General features: G+C 45.2%; 1 protein-coding gene across 1 annotated transcript in view; it reads right to left on the bottom strand.

Moving 5' to 3' along the window:
* Window positions 1-20,586, bottom strand: part of LOC139318032 (major facilitator superfamily domain-containing protein 8-like) — a 39,409-nt gene that overhangs the window by 10,208 nt on the left and 8,615 nt on the right. Inside the window, exons 2-6 of the mRNA XM_070945272.1 lie at window positions 14,223-14,408; window positions 12,063-12,125; window positions 9,421-9,540; window positions 4,501-4,580; window positions 1,566-1,872 (exon numbers count right to left, since the gene is read on the bottom strand). Coding sequence (XP_070801373.1) covers window positions 1,566-1,872; window positions 4,501-4,580; window positions 9,421-9,540; window positions 12,063-12,125; window positions 14,223-14,408 — 756 coding nt within the window. The remainder of the gene's footprint in view (window positions 1-1,565; window positions 1,873-4,500; window positions 4,581-9,420; window positions 9,541-12,062; window positions 12,126-14,222; window positions 14,409-20,586) is intronic.

Here is a 20,586-nt window from a genome sequence, read left to right as displayed (position 1 = left end):
CAACCTCTTTGGCTGAAGAGGTTGTAGAAAAAATGGTTTTAAAAGTTAAAAAAAAAAAAAAAGTTGGCCATGCCCACTCAGTCACATTACCCCCCACGCCATGCCGGTAATAACAAATTTTACATTTCACTGCTGAGTTGGGGGATTATGCCACACAAGAGTTATTTACAAGGAGCCACCATGGCTAGAGATATCACTAATGACACAGGAAATGCACAGGACCAAAACGGATGTCCTTTCTGGTGGGCTAATGGTTGATTTAAGGAGTAATATGGATGCCTTATCCCTTACCATCAAGATTAGGCTAATTAGTCCAATCGTAAAGGGAATTTTCAGAAACTTTCTACAATGGGTAGATTTCATCTTGGCAAGGCTCGTGCATCCATTTTACCGCTTTTTAAACGTCTAAAAACAAAAAGAGGTCAAAAGTCCCCTTACTCCTACTCTGTGGGTCACAAAAAAGGGGCGCAGAGAAGATCTACGAAGATGATTACCGGACCGGAGGCTAAAGCGTATGAGGAACGATTGAGGGAACTTGTTGTGGCTCCGATCACCGAGCCTGTGTTATCAGCAGGAGAGGACTCCGAGAGTGAAGGAGAGGAGTTGGCAAGGCCTCCCTCTCCAGGACCCTCCTCTCTGGCAATGCCTCCGGTGTCCTCCAAAGGCCAAGAGATAGGCCCGGGGGGCCAAGCACTTCCACGCAGCCACAGGTGGACAGTAATGATGATGATGATGAGTCTTGGCTGGACCCTCGACAGCGTCGCAGAGATAAGCGCGCGCAGCAGAGGAAGAGGCGTGCCAGGGATTAGGCTGAGTCACTGGACCATACCCCACAGGATATAAAAGGGGGTGTGGTGGCCATTCAAGCTCTGTGACGAGCAAAAACTGATATTGAACAAACCTCTCTGCATTGCTGGACTTTTTGAATATTCTCTCATCTGTTGTGTGTTGGCTTTGAAAAACACTCCCTTTGTAAGTAAAAGACTCTTGGCAGCCAGACACTGGGTTGCTGCCAATTCTGCTCTTAGAGAAACCTTTGTCGGCTGGTTTATTTCACTATTGACTGTCTGTGGGGGTGCGTGTGTGAGACGGGGACAGAACAGAACTAAGTAGGTCTATTGTAACAAAGAGAAGGACTAGGGGTGACAAGATAGCAGTCTTCCAATACTTGAGGGGCCGCCACAAAGAAGAGGGAGGTCAACCTATTCTCCAAAACACCTGAAGGCAGGACAAGAAGCAATGGATGGAAACTTATCAAGGGGAGATACATGTTAGAACTAAGTAGAAATTTCTTGAAAGTGAGAAAAAAATTAATCCATGGAACAGAAGTTGCCTTCAGAAGTCGTGGTGCTCCATCACTGGAGGTTTCTAAGAAGAGATTGGACAACCATTTGTCCCGATGTAGAGTCTACTGCTTGAGCAGGGGGTTGGACTAGAAGACCTCCAAGGTCCCTTTCAACCGTTATTCTATGTTCTACGTTCTAAAAAGGGACCACGTGCAGCCCACAGCCTGGGCAACTATGACACCGCCTGTTCCTGCCACAACGAGGGTCACCTAACCTCACCTCTCACAGAGCTAAATTGATGGAAGGGGTTCTTGTCTTCTTCAGCCAATTCTTCATCTGCCAAGTGTCCGTTGGGCACATATCGGCATTCATCACCGAGGGAAGATTGTGGAAGTGCCACAGGGGTGCTGCCGTAGCAGCTTCTTCCCGTGGCCTCTTCTTGGCCGCCCTCATGCCCTATCAGTGGCTTCTGCTCCTCTTCCAAGGCATCCTGCGGCACCCTTGCAGGCTGAGTCGGTGGCTGTATGTCGTAGTACATCGTCATCACAATAATTTGGAGCACAATCCACACCAGACACATGAAGAGCTGTCGACGGGAGTCAGAGCCGAGAACGGAAGAACAAAAAGCATTTTTGCGTTAACAGAGAATTGAGTGCAGGGAATAAAAGGGAGCCCAGGAATAACCAGAAATCCTTTTACTCCATTTCATCAAAGGACAAAGGGTATCCGATGCTGAAATTTTTAAGACAGCACTGAAGGATTATTCACCAGCAGCATTTATACAACAAACGACATTAAATAAATATTTGATTAACCTAAAGCAGGGGTCAGCAACCTGCGGCTCCGGAGCCGCATGTGGCTCTTTGGGCCCTCTGCTGTGGCTCCCTGTCAGGTGATCCCACCACAGTTGGCCCCGGCCCTCACCCTCCCCTCCCAGTCACGCCTGGCCTGAGAAGGTAAGGGTGACAGTGGGGGGTGGAGAAGCGGCCAGGGCAGAGACAGAGAGATACAGAGAGAGGGGGAGAGAGAGAGAGAGAGATGTAGAGAGATACAGAGAGAGAGGGAGAGAGGTGGGGAGGGAGGGAGGGAGAGAGGGGAAAGAGAGAGATGTCAAAATGATTTTGTGGTCCCCGGTGTTTTTTAACAACTGGTTCTCTGCCCTAATGACTGGCTGGGTAGGCGTGGCTCAGGAGGGGTGTCATGTGACTGGTGGAAGTGAGTGACATCGAGTTGGCCACGCCCACCCAGGTTTTGTGGCTCCCGGTGTTTTCTTTTCTGTGGGAAACGGGTCCAAGTAGTTCTTTTGAGTATTTAAGGTTGCAGACCCCTGACCTAAAGCTAGACTTGAGATCTCCATGAACCCAAGGAGGCCTTGTTTCTGAGTAGGCTTGAATGATGATAGGAATTTAAAATCTTGCTTTTAAAAAAGGCCTTTTTTTAAAAAAAACACATGCTTTTGAGCAGGTTTTTAACGGTGATGATTCAAAATTTGGATTTGAACTCATTTCAACGTTACTGTAATTATACCTATGGTGAAGTGAGAGAAGAAATATACTTGGAAGAATGTGAACTATTGCAGTTTGGTCTAGTGCAGGCGTCCCCAACCCCCGGTCCGTGAATCAACACCGGGCCGCGGTATGCAAGCAACCAGGCCGCGTAAAGAAGCAAAGCTCCATCTGGGAATCAGGAAGCACGTGAAACCACGCCCCCTCCGGACCACGGAAAAAACTTTCTCCACAGAACCTGTCCCTGATGCCCAAAAGGTTGGAGGCTACTGGTCTAGTGGTTAAGACTTTGAGCCCATCAACAAGAGTTGGTGTTGAGTTCTAGTTCCACCTTAGGCATGAAAACCTGCTGGGTGACTCTGAGCCAATCATTAGGAGACAATGAGTTCTAATCCCGCTTTAGGCATGAAAGTCAGCTGGATGACTTTGGGCCAATCACCGGGAGATGGTGAATTCTAACCCCGCCTTAGCCAAGAAAGCTATGCTGGATGACTTTGGGCCAGTCACTGTCCCTCAGCCCAACCCACCTCACAGGGCTTTTTTCTTTTATCTTTTATCTTTATCTTTTATTAGATTTGTATACCGCCCTTCTCCTTTCAGACTCAGGGTGGTGAACAGCCAAAAATAAAAACATTTGTACACAAAAGTTAAAATAATTTTAAAAATAATTAAATGAAATTTGGCCCATAATTTAAAACATTTCAATTTTTTGTGGAGAAAATAGGAGGAGGAAGATGTGTTGGAGAAATTCACCACCTTGATTAGTTTGTAAACATAATAAAGGTGGAATATAAATAAATAAATAAGCCAATGAGATGATCAAGGGGCCGAGGAATGTTTTATTTTTCACTATACAATTCTCTCCCCAGTACAGGTAGTCCTTAACTTACGATCACAATTGAGACCACCAGAATTTCTGTTCTTAAGAAAAGTGGTCGTTAAGTGATTACTGCCTGATTTTATGACTTCAAAAAATGTTGGACTACCCGAAAATAAGACCCCGTCTTATATTTTTGTGAACCCTGAAATAAGCACTTGGCCTTATCGCCATGCGCTCAAAAGCCTGCTTGGGCTTGTTATCAAGGGATGTCTTATTTTGGGGGAAACAGGGTAGTTTTGCAACTAATCTTATTAATATTTTAACATTAACAGGAGCCATGGTGGCGCAGTGGTTAGAATGCAGTACTGCAGGCGACTTCTGCTGGCTGCCAGCAATTTGGCAGTTTGATTCTGACCGGCTCAAGGTTGATTCAGCCTTCCATCCTTCTGAGGTGGGTAAAATGTAAAGATTTTAATTGCTATCAATGTAAAGATTTTAATTGGTTTTAAATGGGATTTTAAATTTGGGGTTTTATAAATTGGGCCTATTATTTAATAATTTTAATTATTTTTAAATTTTGTCTGTCTCTGTGTTTTTAATTAGGCTGTACACCTCCCTGAGTCCTTTGGGAGAAGGGCAGTATAGAAATAAAATTAATAAATAAATAATAAAATAAATGAGGACCCAAATTGTTGGGGGCAAATATGCTGACTCTGTAAACCACTTAGAGAGGGCTGTAAAGCACTGTGAAGCGATATATAAATCTACATGCTATGGCTATTTTGTGATATTAATTGTAAACCAACCCTTTGCGGAGTGAGACGGGGCAGCATATATACGTTTAATAAATAAATAATGCTTCCAAAAAGAACAAATTCTTGTGACTTACCCCAGGGGATGTAAACTTATTGACCACGAAAGGCCCCAGATGGAAATTGCAGAGACGCAGGAAAAGGTTACAAGCTGGTCCTGGAAGCAAATATGACAGAACACGTGTATGAAGAAGGAATGCAGGTTATCAGCCAGGACATTAGTATCTTCTGCAGTGACCTTCCTTCAACCTCCAAGCCACCCAGCGTTGCTATATAGAAATTTAATCAATCAATCAATCAATCAATCAATCAATCAATCAATCTGAGCCTGGTGGCGCAGTGGACTAAACTGCTGTTAAAGTAGTATTTAGCTGCCAGCTGCATGCAATTAGTGCGAGTTCAAATCTCACCAGGCTCAAGGTTGACTCAGCCTTCCATCCTTTCGAGGTAGGTAAAATGAGGACCCGGTTTGTGGAGGCAATAAGCTGACTTTGTATAAAATAGAACACTGCTGGGGGGGGGGGGGGGCAAAAAGCCCTACTAAGCAGGTATATACAAAAGTATGAAGGCTATTGCTTAAAAGCATTGTAAGCCGCCCTGAGTCTCCGGAGAAGGGCGGCATATAAATCAAACTAATAAATAATAAATAAATAATCAATCAATCAATCAATCTTCCTTTCCCCATAGGATGGCCACTACAAGAAAAAGACTCTTCTTAGTGGTGGCGTTGTGGTCCGCCGGCAGCCTGCAGAGCTGGCAGCAGAGTCGGACAGTGAAGAGGCTGGGAAGGAACATGGGCCAGTCCTGGAGTCTGGGGAAGGTTCGGACGAGGGCTCTGCGTTGGAGGCAGAGATGGGGCCAGGGTCATCTGGGCGTTACGTGTGGACTCCAGAGCCTCCAAAGTCTGACGTCAGCGAGGGAGAGGAACAAGAGGAGCCTAGTGCACGCATGCACAGAGTTGCCAGAAGGCAAGAGCAGCTAAAGCAAAAGGGACGACTTGGGAGTAAGGCCAGGAGATGATTGGCCCCTCCCATAAGACGTAAAGGTGGAGCAAAGGGACATGAGCCTTTGCAGGAAGCAACTTTGTTCGTTCTGGTCGGTTTAAATTCTGAAGCTCCGTTTTGACTCTGTGCTCCGTGTGCTCTGTGCTCCTAATTGCCTATTAGGTCTTTGGCAACGTGTCAAGGGAGATAAAGGAGGGTGCTTATCAGGGTGTGGCAGACTTCTGTCGGACTCTTTACAAACTATTTGTGACTCATTATGGACTGTGAATGAATATAATTCACAGCCATTGAAATAAAAAATATAATTCACAGCCATTGAAATAAAAAATAAAACTCACAGCGACTGTCTCACTTAGCAACAGAAATGTTCGGCTGAATTGTGATCGTAAGCTGAGGATACCTGTACATAAAGATCAGCCCATGGATGCGTAAAATCTGCTAGGCTTTCCTTCATTGTTATCATGAAGGAAAATCAAGGAAATGCGTGACAAAGGTGAGCAGGATAGGGACTGGCAATGGGGAGAATTTCACGCTTATGTTGTGGCCTGCCAGCAGCCAGAGGATCTGGCAGCAGATTCGGACAGCGAGGAGATTGGGGAGGAACATGGGCCAGTCCTGGAGTCTGGGGAAGGCTCTGATGAGGGCTCTGCGTCGGAGGCAGAGAGGGGGCCAGGCCCATCTGACAGTTGTCAGCTGCCTTCGGAGTCGGATATCAGTGGGGAAGAAGAACAGCTGGATCCTGTTCCCAGTGTGTGCATGCGCAGAGCTGCCAGACGAAGGGAACAGCTAAAGAACAAGGGTCGACTTGGGAGTAAGGCCACAGGTGGACGATGAATGGCCCCTCCCAGAGAGAATAAAAGAGGAGCGAAAGGGGAGTGGAGTTTGCAGGAGACAATGAGTTCATTCCTGCATTTTTGCCAAGTATTGCGGCCTCTGAAAGATATGGGCCTGGCCACTCTCCAAGCCTGATAAAAGTCAGTAATTGTGAACTAATCTTGAAAGACTTTGGGAGAGGAAAGACTTTGCTGGAGAGGAATTCACTGTAAATTAAATAAAAGGGGTTTATCAGGATGAGGACTCGACTTCGTGCGGCTGGGGAAGGCTAGGGCAGAAATTATATAATTTTTTGGTGACAGATGAACACCATTATTCAGCTCCGACAAAAGATCCTAAGTCCCAAAAATTATGTAGGAAGATCAGGAAACTTGTGTCAACTCTGAAGCTGACCTGACCGAGGCCATTTTTTTAGGCTTCAGTGTTGCTGTCAACCCTGACGGTTGCCACACTGGAGCTGAGGGATAGGGAGAGGGGAATAGAGATAGCTGGGGTTTGTAGCCAAAACAAAATACTTTCTCCTGGGAACCAAGGTCATTCCTACAGGTGGTCCGAGAGAGGATGAGTGAAGTTACCAGGAAACCAGCCAACACCTTGATTGGATCATGTGACTGATTGTTTGGGGAAGGGAGAAAACTTTTAATTAGGTGAAAACTGCAGGAACGTTCAGAGTCGTTTTTCACCAGTCTGTGCCAATATGGTATCTCCAAATAAAACTGAATCTATCTATCTCGGAGTTCTGTTTGCTGTGGGTGTATTACTTGGAACGCTGACAATTTGTGGTGCTCCCAATGTAAAAGATTAAAAGGTTTCCCCTGTCCAGTCATTTCCTATGCTAATGCTATTAGGGCTGATGGGTGCAACCACTAAGATTTATTTCAACATTTGGGCAGCTATTGGTTCCTCAACTTGTTCTACAACTTCCAAGCAATTTAGAGCATATAAATAATTCTTTCCAGTTGCTATTTCTGCTGCCGTCTTCAAAATTAAAGAAAAAATATTGGTGTTTTCATCGAAACAGCAGCGGTTCAGCACATATGCTTGTTTAAAAACTGTTCTGAAGTTCCAACGTTAGAGAAGTCTATCTTCCAAAACTGGCCTTTTCATGCCAATTTTAATTTCATCCACAAACTGCCTTGGCTGAATAAAATCCAACGCTGGTAAAGGGCCTACGTAACCGATCTTCTATATTTTTATTTATTTTTATTTTCTCCTTCCAGAAATCCTCTCAGAGGATGAAAAGAAAGCCAGTGACAAAATACAGGTAGTCCTTGATTTACGACAACGGTTGAGCCCAAAATGGCTCTTGGTCCCTCTTTAAGAGAAAGATTTCTTAAGTGAGTTTTGCCCCCATTTTACAACCTTCGTTGCCATAGTTGTTGTGGCCTGTCAGCGGCCTGTGAGGATTGTAGCTGATTCCGACAGTGAGGAGGCTGGTGTGGTGCTGCGCCAGCAGCCTGTGCAGCTGGCACTCGAGTCAGACAATGAGGAGGCTGGAGAAGATGTGGTGCCAGAGGCAGGGATTCAGCCAGGGCCTTCAGAACCTCCAGAAGCTCCTTTAAGTGAAGAGGATGAAGAGGAGGAGCCTCTTCTTGATGCACGGGCGCGCAGAGCTGCCAAAAGGCAGGAGTGGCTCCTCAGGAGGAGGTCTCCTCGAGAGTAAGGCTTGGGGTTAATTGGCCACTCCCTTAGCCTATTTAAGGAGGAACGCCGACTGAAGCAATTTGCAGGGAACAACTTCATTCACATACCTTCATGTCTTGTCTTGCTTATCAGCTTCCTGCAAATTGCTTCTGTGCATTCTGCCAACCACATTAAGCTTTCAGTTATTATTCTTTGAATTCTTGGTAGCTGTTAATGCAGTTAATTAACAGCCATTGTTGTAAAAGATTGGTTTATTTAGTAAATTAAGGTTTGAACGGATTTTGTGTGTGCTGCGTTCTTTGGGGTCCGTAGCTGGGGCAGAACAGTTGTTAAGTGAATCATTGCAATGGTTAAATTAGTAACATGGTTGTTAGCAATAGCACTTAGACTTATATACCGCTTCACAGTGTTTTACAGCCCTCTCTAAAAGGTTTACAAAGTCAGCATATTACCCCAAACAATCTGGGTCCTCAATTTACCGACCTTGGAAGGATGGAAGGCTGAGTCAACCTTGAGCTTGGTGGGATTCGAACTGCCAAACTGTACTCAGCAGAAGTAGCCTGCAGTACTGCATTCGAAACCACTGCGCCACCAATGTTGTTAAGTGGCTTCCCCATTGACTTTGCTTGTCCGAAGGTCACAAAAGGCGATCACGTAACTCCGGGACCCTGCAACCGTCATAAATATGAGTTGCCACGTGTCTGAATTTTGATCACGTGACTATGGGGATGCTGCAATGGTCAATGGTGTGAAAAACGCCTCATAAGTCACTTTTCCAGTGCCGTTGTAACTTTGAATGGTCACTAAATGAAATGTTGCAAGTCTACCTGTACTGCAATGCAAACTTCCAGTGTTGTTCTGCCCCAGCTACGGACCCCAAAGAACGCAGCACACACAAAGTCTGTACAAACCTTAGTTTACTAAATTAAATCAGTCTTTTTCAAACAAAGGCTGTTAATTAACTTTCTTAACAGCCTACAAGAATCCAAAGAATAAATAATCGTAATCTTACTATAGTTGGCAGAAAGCCCAGAAGCAATTTGCAGGAAACTGATAGGAGAACTAAGATCAGGACACGAAGGAGATTGAACGAAGTTGTTCCCTGCAAATTGCATCTGTCGTCGTCCTTCCTTAAATAGGCTAAGGGAGTGGCCAATTAGCCCCAAGCCTTACTCTCGAGGAGACTTCCTCCTGAGGAACCACTCCTGGCTTTTGGCACCTCTACGCACCCGTGCATCGAGAAGAGACTCCTCCTCTTCTTCCTCTTCACTTATGGGAGCTTCTGGAGGTTCTGAAGGCCCTGGCTGAATCCCCGCCTCTGGCACCACATCTTCTCCAGCCTCCTCATTGTCTGACTCGAGTGTCAGCTGCACAGGCTGCTGGCGCAGCACCACACCAGCCTCCTCACTGTCGGAATCAGCTACTAGCTGCACAGGCCGCTGACGGGCCACAACAAGTGTTGACACAGGATGTCAGTTCTTGTGGGGGAGGGTCTGTCAAAAGCAGAGTCCTTACCAATAATCAGCCCGACCTGGCGGCATGCCATGACGGCAGCAAAGACCTTGGACCTCTCCTGCGAAGTGGTAGAACGGGTGAGGTAGCCAAAGATGGAGGCACCTGCTCCAGTTCCCACACCTGTAGTGGAGAGGCAGAAAAGTCCGTGGGCAAAGGAAAGAATGGTAAATCTTTGCTCATCCACCCACCCAAAGCACATTACCCAATTTAGCCCTCCCCGTCTGACACCTTGACACCTAAGATTAAAAATCAGGCTTGATGGTGCTACATCTTTTCTATCCTGCTCCACAGAGTGGAGAGTTGGACTCCGACAGAAGGCCACTTGAAGAGGCTAGAAGCAGTTGAAATGTGGATTTACAGGCGGCTGTTACGTATAAATTGGATTGACAAAATCAGAAATGAGGAGGTGATAAGCCGACTGGAAAAGCCAAGGGAGAAATCATCAAAACCATAAAAAAGCAAAAGTATTTTGGACATGTGATGCGACACCCGGAAAAATACAGCATCCTTCACTTAATCCTCCAAGGAAAGATTGAAGGCAAACGAGGTCCAGGCAGAAGGAGAACATCATGGCTTCAAAATCTAAGGGACCGGTTTGGACAAAACTCAGCAACACTTTTTTGTGTGGCTGTTAATAAAAACAGGATCACCAATATGATCGCCAACATCGAATGATGGATATGGCACAAGAAGATTGATACCTTCAAGATTTCAATATACCACCAAGAGCCTTGGTGGCGCAGCAAACTAAAGTGCTGTTAAATAGCACCAGCTGCCTGCAATTACTGCAAGTTCAAATCTCACCAGGCTCAAGGTTGACTCAGCCTTCCATCCTTTCGAGGTAGGTAAAATGAGGACCCAGATTGTGGGAGCAATAAGATGACTTTGTATAAAAAAGAACACCACTGGGGGGGGGGAGGGAGGGGGCAAAAGCCCTACTAAGCAGGTATATACAAAAGTATGAAGGCTATTGCTTAACGCATTGTAAGCCGCTCTGAGTCTCTGGAGAAGGGCGGCATATAATCGAATCAATCAATCAATCAATCAATCAATCAATCAATTTGTCCAGTTAATATCTGGTTGACTGGGCAAGATATTTTCTTCCGATGCAGTTCTATTTGTTAAATTTAGAACAAGGGTAACGAGACCAAGTGTAATAAATTTCAAATATTACAAAATCAGCTAAAAGCTACAAATCCAAAATATAATTGTAGTCCTGTACTTTTTTTTTTAATTTGATTTATATGCCGCCCTTCTCCAGAGACTCAGGGCGGCTTACAATATGTTAAGCAATAGCCTTCATACTTTTGTATATTTATACAAAGTCAGTTTATTGCCCCCACAAACTGGGTCCTCAATTTACCCACCTTAGAAAGGATGGAAGGCTGAGTCGACCTTGAGCATGGTGAGAATTGAACTCGCAGTAATTGCAGGCAGCTGGATGTTAAATGCTGCCTTAGGAGGCATTAGCCTCCTACGCCACTCAGGTTCCTTGTGTAATACTCTTTAACACTTGGGCATTTTATTTTATTTTATTTTATTTTATTTTATTTTATTTGCACAGTACACATGGAAGTAAAGACTAACCAAATAAGCTTTCTTGGCCTGACAGGCTAAGTTGCAAAACAAGGTTATAATAGCACACTAATGTTTTTTTGCTAAGCCTTTTACCTAAGAGATTTAGTAAGTTGTGTAGACAGAGGAATTTGGAGCCCACCACTGGACACATCTACCCATAATCCACTTGTTCCCCTGATCATAGTGAGAGAGCTGTTTTGCTGTGCACAAAACAGATTAACAGAATTGGAAGGGATCTTGCAGGTCATCTAGTCCAGGAGTCAGCAACCTGCGGCTCTGGAGCCGCATGTGGCTCTTTCACCCCTCTGCTGCGGCTCCCTGTCACTCAAAATATGCGTCACAACCGCCAATGTGCAACACCCGCCGGCACACGATTTATTGAGTTTTTCAACCCTCGGTAGGCCAACCATGTATAAACTCAAGAAAAGAAAAGTTTCAGAAGAAAATAGAAGGTTTAATTCAACTACATATGTTAGTTTTGTGGCCGCTCCAAAAATAGTCAGTCACGGGAAGGGTTTTGTGGCTCCCGGTGTTTTCTTTTCTGTGGGAAATGGGTCCAAATGGCTCTTTGAGTGTTTAAGATTGCAAACCACTGATCTATTTATTTATTTTATTTATTATTTATTAATTTTATTTCTATACTGCCCTTCTCCCGAAGGACTCAGGGCGGTGTACCGCCTAATTAAAAACACAAAGACAGACAATATTTAAAAATAATTAAAATTATTAAATAATAGGCCCAATTTATAAAACCCCGAATTTAAAATCCCATTTAAAACCAATTAAAATCTTTATATTGATAGCCCAGCCTGGCGGAACAACATGGTTTTGAGGGCACTGCGAAATACACGGAGATCAGAGATCTAGTCCAACCCCTTGCCCAAGCAGGAGATCCTACATCTGCCTCTACCTAGGAAAGAAGAGAAGCAAAAGGGCTGAAACCTAGGCCTCCAAATGAAGGGAAAAGTGAAGAAAGTTCTCCTATTTGTACCTCAAAGCTCAATTAGTTGAGTTGGGTTGAGTTGAGTTAGACTCGGAAAGGATAATCCTTCTCCTGTCCTTACCTGCTACTAGTCGGCTGCTGAGGAGCATCCATTTGGAGCCACCGACGAAGTACATGAAGTTTCCTGAAAAAAAAAGACAACGGTAAGAAAGATTAGAAGAAACATGGCTTGGTGGAGCTCAGCCATATGTCACAGGACGAGAACCCCACCTGGAGTGAGGCGGCCAACGATGCCACCAAGGTTGACGGCACCCAATGCTGAACCGTTCATGGACAGCATGATGCTGGTTGGGGTTTTGCGCACAGCAAAACAGCTCTCTCACGCTATGATCAGGGGAACAAGTGGATGATGGGTAGATGTGTCCAGTAGTGGGCTCCAAATTTTTTAACAACCGGTTCTCTGCCCTAATGACTGGCTGGGTGGGCGTGGCTGGGTGGGTGGGGTCATGAGACTGAGTGGGCGTGGCCAACTCTACGTCACTTGTGCGGGTGGTACCTGTATGGGACAGGCAGGGTTGGGGAGGGAATCCAGGGATCTCCGGTGGGGGGGGGCAGGAGGAAAGAAAGATCCAACCTGTTTGTGTGTGTGTGAGTGTTGTGGCTCCGTTGCCTGAGCCTGGGCTATCGACAGATGCAGACTCTGAGAGTGAGGAAGAGGAGTTGGCAAGGCCTCCCTCTCCAGGATCTTCCTCTCTGGCAATGCCTCCGGAGGACACCGAAGGCCAAAAGATAGGCTCAGAGCCAAGCACGTCCCCGCAGCCACAGGTGGACAGCGACGAAGAAGATAAGTGCTGGCTGGACCCTCGGCAGAGGCGCAGGGAGAAGCGTGCGCAGCAGAGGGGAAGGCGTGCCAGAGATTAGCTGAGTCACTGGACCACACCCCACAGGGTATAAATGTGCGTGTGGTGGCCGGTTCAGTTTGTGATGAGCAAAAACTGGAAATAATCCATGATCTCTGCGTTACTGGACTTTGCCTGCTTTATCGGACTGCATTTGGATTAATCCTTGTATTGTTGAAACTCTGCCTGTTTTATCGGAATGCTTGCAGTCTAATCTTTGTTTTGTGTGAGTAAAGTCTGAATTGGCAGCTAGCCACTGGGTTGCTGCCAGCTTTATCTTCAAAGAGTTTTGTTGTGTGGCTTATTAACTCCGGGCCGTCTGTGGGGGTGCGTGTGTGGTACGGGGACAGAACAGTGAGAGAGAGAGAGAGAGAAAGAGAGATTGCGTCAAGCTAGACTGAAAAGCTGGCTGCAAGAGGAAGAGAAGCTGGATAAGATGGACCCAGAAGCTTCCCGGGTCCCCTCATCCCAGAAGCAGCAACCTCGCACTCTCTCCTCTCTGCTAGCCCCCTTCTTCGCATGGGATCTCCCAGCAGCGGAGAGGGAGAAGGGGGCAGCGGAGGCCGTCAGCATTGAGGAGAGAGTTCCACACAGAAACGCCGCCCCCTTCTCCCTCTCCATCTCCGTTGCTGGATGATCCTATGTTTTAAGAGTTCTACTTTCTTGAATGGAGAGGACCGCCAGCAGCCTGTGGAGCTGGCTGACAGTGAGGAGGCTGAGGAAGAACGTGGGCCAGTCCTGGAGGCTGGGGAAGGCCCAGACGAGGGCTCTGCGTCGAAGGCAGAGATGGGGCCAGGGCCATCCTGGAGTGATGCGCGGACTCCAGAGCCCCCAGAGTCGGACAGCAGAGAGGCAGAGGAACAGGAGGAGCTTGTTCCTAGTGCACGCATGCGCAGAGCTGCCAGAAGGCAAGAGCAACTAAAGCAAAAGGGATAACTCGGGAATAAGGCCAGGAGATGATTGGCCCCTCCCATAAGGCTTAAAAGAGAAACAAAGGCACTTGGGCCTTTTGCAGGAAAGCAACGTTGCTAACTCTGTTTCCAGTCGGCATCTCTTGTTTGTTTCTGAACTCCGTGGGGCTTTGCCAAGTAAGGCCTTTGGCAGGGTGTCAAAGAAGATAAAGGTTGGTGATTATCCCGAAGGATTTCTTCCGAAGGACTTGCTTTGCAACTAATTGGGACTCAGCTGGGAATGAACGTAATTCTCAGCTGTTACAATAAAATAGGTTTTTTTGGGACTAATTGTGTATTGTAATGACTCAGTAAACCTAGATCACAACAGAGAGGCAGGCAAAGGGACCTTGGAGGTCTGAAGGGACAGAAGATGGCAAATTATCTTGTGAGGGCGACCTGTGCCAACCTCCCCTGGCAGGGTCCACTCACCTGCTATCTGAAACAAATTGGCAAACATGATGCTCCCCTTGGTTCGGTGCGTGCGATCGGACCAATATCCAAAGAAGGGACCTGTGATTAATCCAGCAAAGCTAAAGGCAGAGAGAGCCAGGCCCAAGTAGTATGGTTCAGCATTAAGCTTTTGCAGATAGGCCCAAATGGTAGGCAGGATCACCGCTGGGCGAGGAGAAGGGAGGAAAAAAAGAGACACAAAAGTTAAGAAACTTGTTTTAAAAAGCATGCATCAGAAGACGCCCTCCAATAGCCAAAATTACAGAAGATCTTCGATTTACGGCCGCGGTTCAACCCAAAATTTCCGTCTCAAAGCAAAACAGTCGTTAAGCGGGTTTTGCCCCATTTTACGACCTTTCCTGCCACAGTTGTTAAGTGAATCGCTGCAGTTATTAAATTAGTAACACCCGCTGGTAAGTGAATCTGGCTTCCCCGTTGACTTTGATGGTCAGAAGGTCGCAAAAGGGGGATCACATGAGCCCCAGGACACCGCAACTGTCATAAGTACATGCCAGTTTCCAAGAGTCTGAATTTTGATCATGTGACCATTGGGGATGCGGCAAAAGGTCATTAAGTGTGGAAAACATTTTTTTTCTACAAAAGAAATGAATGATTGGAATGTTATCTACTTTAACTGAACTTTATTAAGATGTTGGATTGTACTATTTGGAACAAATAAGATTTAGACATATGAATAAGTTTAATATATGAAATTGTAATAGGTGGATTATTTTTGATTGTAATCAAAAATTGGAGTTAAAATTTAAGAAAAATAATAGAAAAAGAAATGAACGATTGGAATGTTATGTTTATTTTATTTGTTTATTTATTATTTCAATTTTTATACCGCCCTTCTCCCAAAGGACTCAGGGCGGTGCCCAGCCAATACTAAAACACACATATACAAAAAATTTAAAAACAATTTAAAAATATATTAAATAATTTGGCCCCCGTCTTATTAAAAAACTAAAACAACCATTAAAATTCATGTTTAGGCCAGCCCAGCTTGTTGGAACAATAAGGTCTTGATACTTAATACTTAACTGAGCTTTATTAAGATATTGGATTGTATTATTTGATAAAAGAAAAATGTTTATGATTATAATAAGGGGATTTAAAGAAATATTGAGATTATCTTATGTTGTGAAATTTTAAATTTAAAGGATTTAATTTAGAGATGAAAAGGGAAAAATTGAATCTTATTAAGATTAGAAATTAGGATGAAGGGTAATATTGGTTTATAAAAACTAGGGAGAATAAACACGATGGCAAAAAGTGAATATTTAAATTGTGTTGGAGATGACTAAAGATTATATAAATTCGTGAACCGGCCAATACTCTGTTCAGAAAAAATGTATTGTATGTATGTTCGTGTAAAGAAAAAACTTTATAAAAAAAAAGTATGGAAAACAGTTACAGGTCACTAAACAAGTGGCTGTAAGTCGAGGATTACCTGAATCATCTTGAATGAAGCAGATTCCCCCACCAAGCATAGGTTTCTTGCCTTATGCCCCAAGTCATTTCTTTTCTCATTTTGAAATCTCTGGTTTTCTTTTCTGGCTGGATGGAAGTTCAACCTTGCTCAATTCAAGTTTTGGATTGCAAAACCTTTGATCCCAGCGACGCAGCTGCTGTGGTTAGCCACGTTTCTTATAAACCCTGAACCAAGCTGGGTGACTCCTTTGAACTTCTGTTGGCTGGGATTATACAAAAGGCTAAATCCAAACCCAAAATAACAAACCCACATTACAGCTTAATGCCAACGTCCTAAGCGGAGTCTTAACTTGCTTGTTTTCCCTTTAAAAAAAACAAACAAACACCCTTTTTTCTATTGCCAGTAATGTGGTCCTACGGAAACCACAACTAAGGGGAGGGGAAACAAAATTGAGGATTTATACATACATCTGCCTGGGAAGTATTTTCATTTTGGTATGTGCTTATATTTAAATGCAGTACAAGATGTGCTCCCCACAAAGGCCACCCTGTAGATTAGGTTGGACTGAGATATAAGTAGTCCTCGACTTACAATTATCATGTGATCTCCTTCTTCGACCTTCTGATGAGCGAAGTCAAAGGGGAAGCCGAATTCACTTAACAACCGGGCTATTAACTTAACAGCTGCGGTGATTCACTTAACAGTTGTGGCAAGGAAGGTGGTAAAAGGGGGCGAAAAACTCACTTAACAATTATCTTGTTTTTGCGATGGAAATTGTGGGCTCAATTGTGGTCGTAAATCGAGGACTACGTGTAATCCTACATTAAAATCCTAAATTCCTATATGTTAAACATCCTTGAGATATTTCACAATCTAACAAATGTTATTTGCCCTATTCTAAAATCAAGACTAAGGAAGAGATGCTTCCAGATAGGTTAACATTTTACCTGCGGATGAAAATCTAAATTTTCAGAGGCAACTGCCAAGATTTTTAACTACGGCTATAAAAACAAGGTCCTTAATAACACAAGTAAGTTGGAGTTGAAAGCGTTTTCTGTAATATTTATTAAATTATCTCATTTGTTAAATAAAATGCCACAGTTTAAATTTGATTTGATTTGCAGCTTTCTATTTGGACCCTGTGGCCATAAATAATATTTTTTTTTTAAAAAAAGAAACTTTGCTCCTTTCCTTCACTATGCTATAGCCCAGTGTTTCTCAACCTTGGAAGCTTGAAGTTGGGTGGACTTCAACTCCCAGAATCCCCCAGCCAGTTGAAGTCCACCCATCTTCAAGCTACCAAGATTGAGAAACACTGGCATAGCCAATGATTTATCAGATATTGGATATAAAAAGCAGTCCTTGATTTCTGACTGAGGGTCAGGTGTCATCACATTTTCAAGTACTACTAGAGAGAGAGAGACACAAAAGCTTTTTTTCTATCTACTCTCTCTGCTCCATTTACAATTTAAGAAACCCAGATTCTCTCCCTCCCACTTCCATTTACTAATTACTCTGAGCTAATTAGCCTGAGTCACTTTCATAGATTATTTACTTCCCACACGTGTCTCTCACCTTCCTTCCATTATGGCGTAGTTAAGTTTTTCCTGGCAATCTAGATCCTAGATCAGTGATGGCTAACCTTTTTGCCATCGCGTGCCAAAAGTGGGGGGAGTGCGGGGGGGGTGTCGCTCGCGCACGTGTCCACACCGATAATTCTATGCGCCCGGCCCCCCCAACATGCATGCGTGTGCAACCTCCCCACGCTCCTCCCACTTTTGGCATGTGATGGCAAGGTAGGCCCGTTTTTCACTCTGGCTCCAGAGTCTTCCTAGGAGCCTGGGGAGGGCAAAAATGGCCTTTCCCACTCCCCCAGAGGCCCCCCGGAGGCTGGAAACAGCCTTTTTCCTAACTTCCGGTAGGCCCAAAAGGCCCGAAAATCATCTGGATGCACGCCGGAGCTGAGCTCGCGTGCCCACTGATATGGCTCCATGTGCCACCTGTGGCACTCGTGCCATAGGTTCGCCATCACGGTCCTAGATGATGACAAACCCCAACTTTCTCACCTTTTCGTGTTCAACACAGCCCTCTGGCCATCAAGCCAGACTGACTCAAGCTACACAGATGATACCACTGTACTGGGTCTTATTACAGGCGGAGATGAAACAGCGTAAAGGGGGGGGGTTCAAAAATTATTCACATGGTGCTTACAAAACAACCTGCACCTGGGGTTTTTTTTTTACCACAGGCTGTGGCGGGATGTGCTCCGAATTAACATCCTTCAAATAAGCATCCAAAGATTAAGAAATTTGGCTGGGGAAAAAAACCCTCAAGGTCAGCTGATAAGTGAAAGGCACTTTAATTTATTAAATTCTACCTTTTCTGAGAGCAAAATCTACCAAATTTACAAAGGAGGTCTACCTAATTCTATGCTTGCGATAACAATCCTAGTTAGACGTGCAACTGACTCTCCATGCTCCAAATTTTAACACTTAACATCTGTTCTGGCTGTCTGAAGAGCAAGTCTCAGAAAGCTAGGCAGCAAACTTGATTTAAATTTAACAAACTTAGTTTAAATTAAGAGTCATTGACAGAGATGGATGGCTACAGAAACTGATAAACAATCCACATTACTGAAAACATGGTTTAATGAATAGATCACAACTGGTTGGGTACACAGAGTTCATTGTCCCTTAACTCTTGTTTTATGTCTACCCTTCCAGATGAACCAGTCAGAAAACATGACTAAGTGAGCCAATTTTACTTTATTGTAAGGCCAGGTTAACCTAATCTTACAAATCTGAAGGTGTAAATCTCCTGTCACCATTTTCAAGCAACTGAACAATTAGGGACAGTCCTTCCTAAGTTTCTTCCTCTGACCGTTGAGTCACTGAGGGCATCTATCACTCTTATCTGATTGTTTCCTAGGCACCATCTCTTCCCTTCATTCCTCAAGGCCATTTCCACATCCCATTACAGTTTATGCCCTGAGTTCACACCATGTTTAATTGATTTGATTTGTCAAACATGAAATCTTATTTCATTCTTTGACAAAGTGACTAAATTAGTGGACCAGTGAAATGCACTGAACACAGTATACTTGGTAAGGCAGTTGACAAAGTAGACCATAAACTGCTTCTTGGTAAGCTAAAAAAAAGAAAAAGATGGGATAGACACAGGGATGGGATTCAGCCAGATCGGTCCGGTTTGGGCAAACTGGATGTTAATTTTAATCTGGATTGCTGAACCAGTAGTTACAAGGACTGGCTGACCCCGCCCACTCCTCCCCTGCCAGGAGTCTCCACACAGCCCGTTTTGGATGCGAGGTAAGTGCAGGGACTGCGCGCATGCTCTAGGACCATGATGGCGAACCTATGGCACGGGTGGCACAGGTGGCATGCAGAGCCATATTGGTGGGCACGCAAGTGTTGCCCTAGCTCAGCTACAGAGCGCATGCGCGCACCGGCCAACTAATTTTCAGACCTTCCAGTCTCACCGGAAGTCAGGAAACTGGCTGTTTCTGGCCTCCGGAAGGCTTCCGGGGGGATGGGGAAGGCTGTTTTTGCCCTCCCCAGGCTCCTAGAAAGCCTCTGGAGCCTGGGGAGGGGGAAAAACTGGCCTACTGGGCCCACCATGCCATCGCATGCCAAAAGCAGGGGAAAGTGTGGGGAGGTCATGTGCGCATGGGTGGGAGGGCGGGGCACATTGAATTATGGATGTGGGCACCCCCCCCACGACCCCCACGCTTTTGGCACACGACGGCAAAAAGGTTAGCCATCACTGCTCTAGGACGACGAAAAACAGGCCTACTGGAAGTAACAGAAGTCCAGAAATGGGCCCATTTTCGGCTTCCGGAGGGCCTATGGTGCCCAGGAGAGACGTTTTTGCCCGCCTGGAGGCTCCAAGAAAGCCTCCGGAGCCTCAGGAGGGCAAAAACAAACACCCCCACCCCCGTGGTGCAGGAGGCCACGTATGCCACCCCCCCATGGCCACGCCCACCCAGCAACCAAGCAGCGAACCGGTTGTTAAATTTTTCAATCCCACCCCTAGATAGACAGCATCACCACCAGATGGATTTGTAACTGCCTGACAAACTGTACTCAACCAGTAGTCGGTACTATGTCTACATCAGTGGTGGGATTCAAATTTTTTTAGTACTGGTTCTGTGGGCGGGGTTTGGTGGCCATGGCATGGCATGGCATGGCTTGGTGGGCATGGCAGGGGAAGGATACTGTAAAATCTCCATTCCCACCCCACTCCAGGGGAAGGTTACTGCAAAATCCCCATTTCCTCCCGATCAGCTGGGAATTGGGAAGCAGAGAACAGATGGGGGCGGGGCCAGCCAGAGGTGGTATTTGCCGGTTCTCCTAACTACTCAAAATTTCCGCTACCGGTTCTCCAGAACTCGTCAGAACCTGCTGAATGCCACTTCTGGTCTACATGTAGAGGAATAAGCAGTGGGGTACCCCAAGGTTCCATTTTAGGCCCAGTACTCTTCAATATCTTCATACATGATCTAGACAAGGAAATAGAAGGGGAACTCATCAAAACTGCAGATGACACTAAGCTGTCAGGAATAGCCAACACTCCAGAAGGCAAGCTCAAGATCCAGATGGATCTCAACAGACTTGAACACTGGCCCCTATCTAACAAAATGAAATTCAATGTAGGAAAAAGTAAGGTTTTACTCTTACGTAAGAAAAACCAACAGCGTAGGTAGGTATTGTTGTAGACGATGTGAAACTTGGCTTAATGCCAGTAACTGTGAGAGGGATCTTGGGAGTCCTAGAGGAGAATCACTTAAATATGAGACAGTAGTGTGTGGCAGCAACCAAAAAAGCCAATACAGTCCTAGCTTGCATTAACAGAGGGACAGAATCAAGATCACATGAACTATTAGTACTGCTT

This window comes from Pituophis catenifer, unplaced genomic scaffold (assembly GCF_029215685.1).
Source record: "Pituophis catenifer annectens isolate HBS135680 unplaced genomic scaffold, rPitCat1.0.hap2 SCAF_6, whole genome shotgun sequence".
NCBI classification, from domain to species: domain Eukaryota; kingdom Metazoa; phylum Chordata; class Lepidosauria; order Squamata; family Colubridae; genus Pituophis; species Pituophis catenifer.
This window is presented reverse-complemented; position numbering and strand designations above follow the sequence as displayed.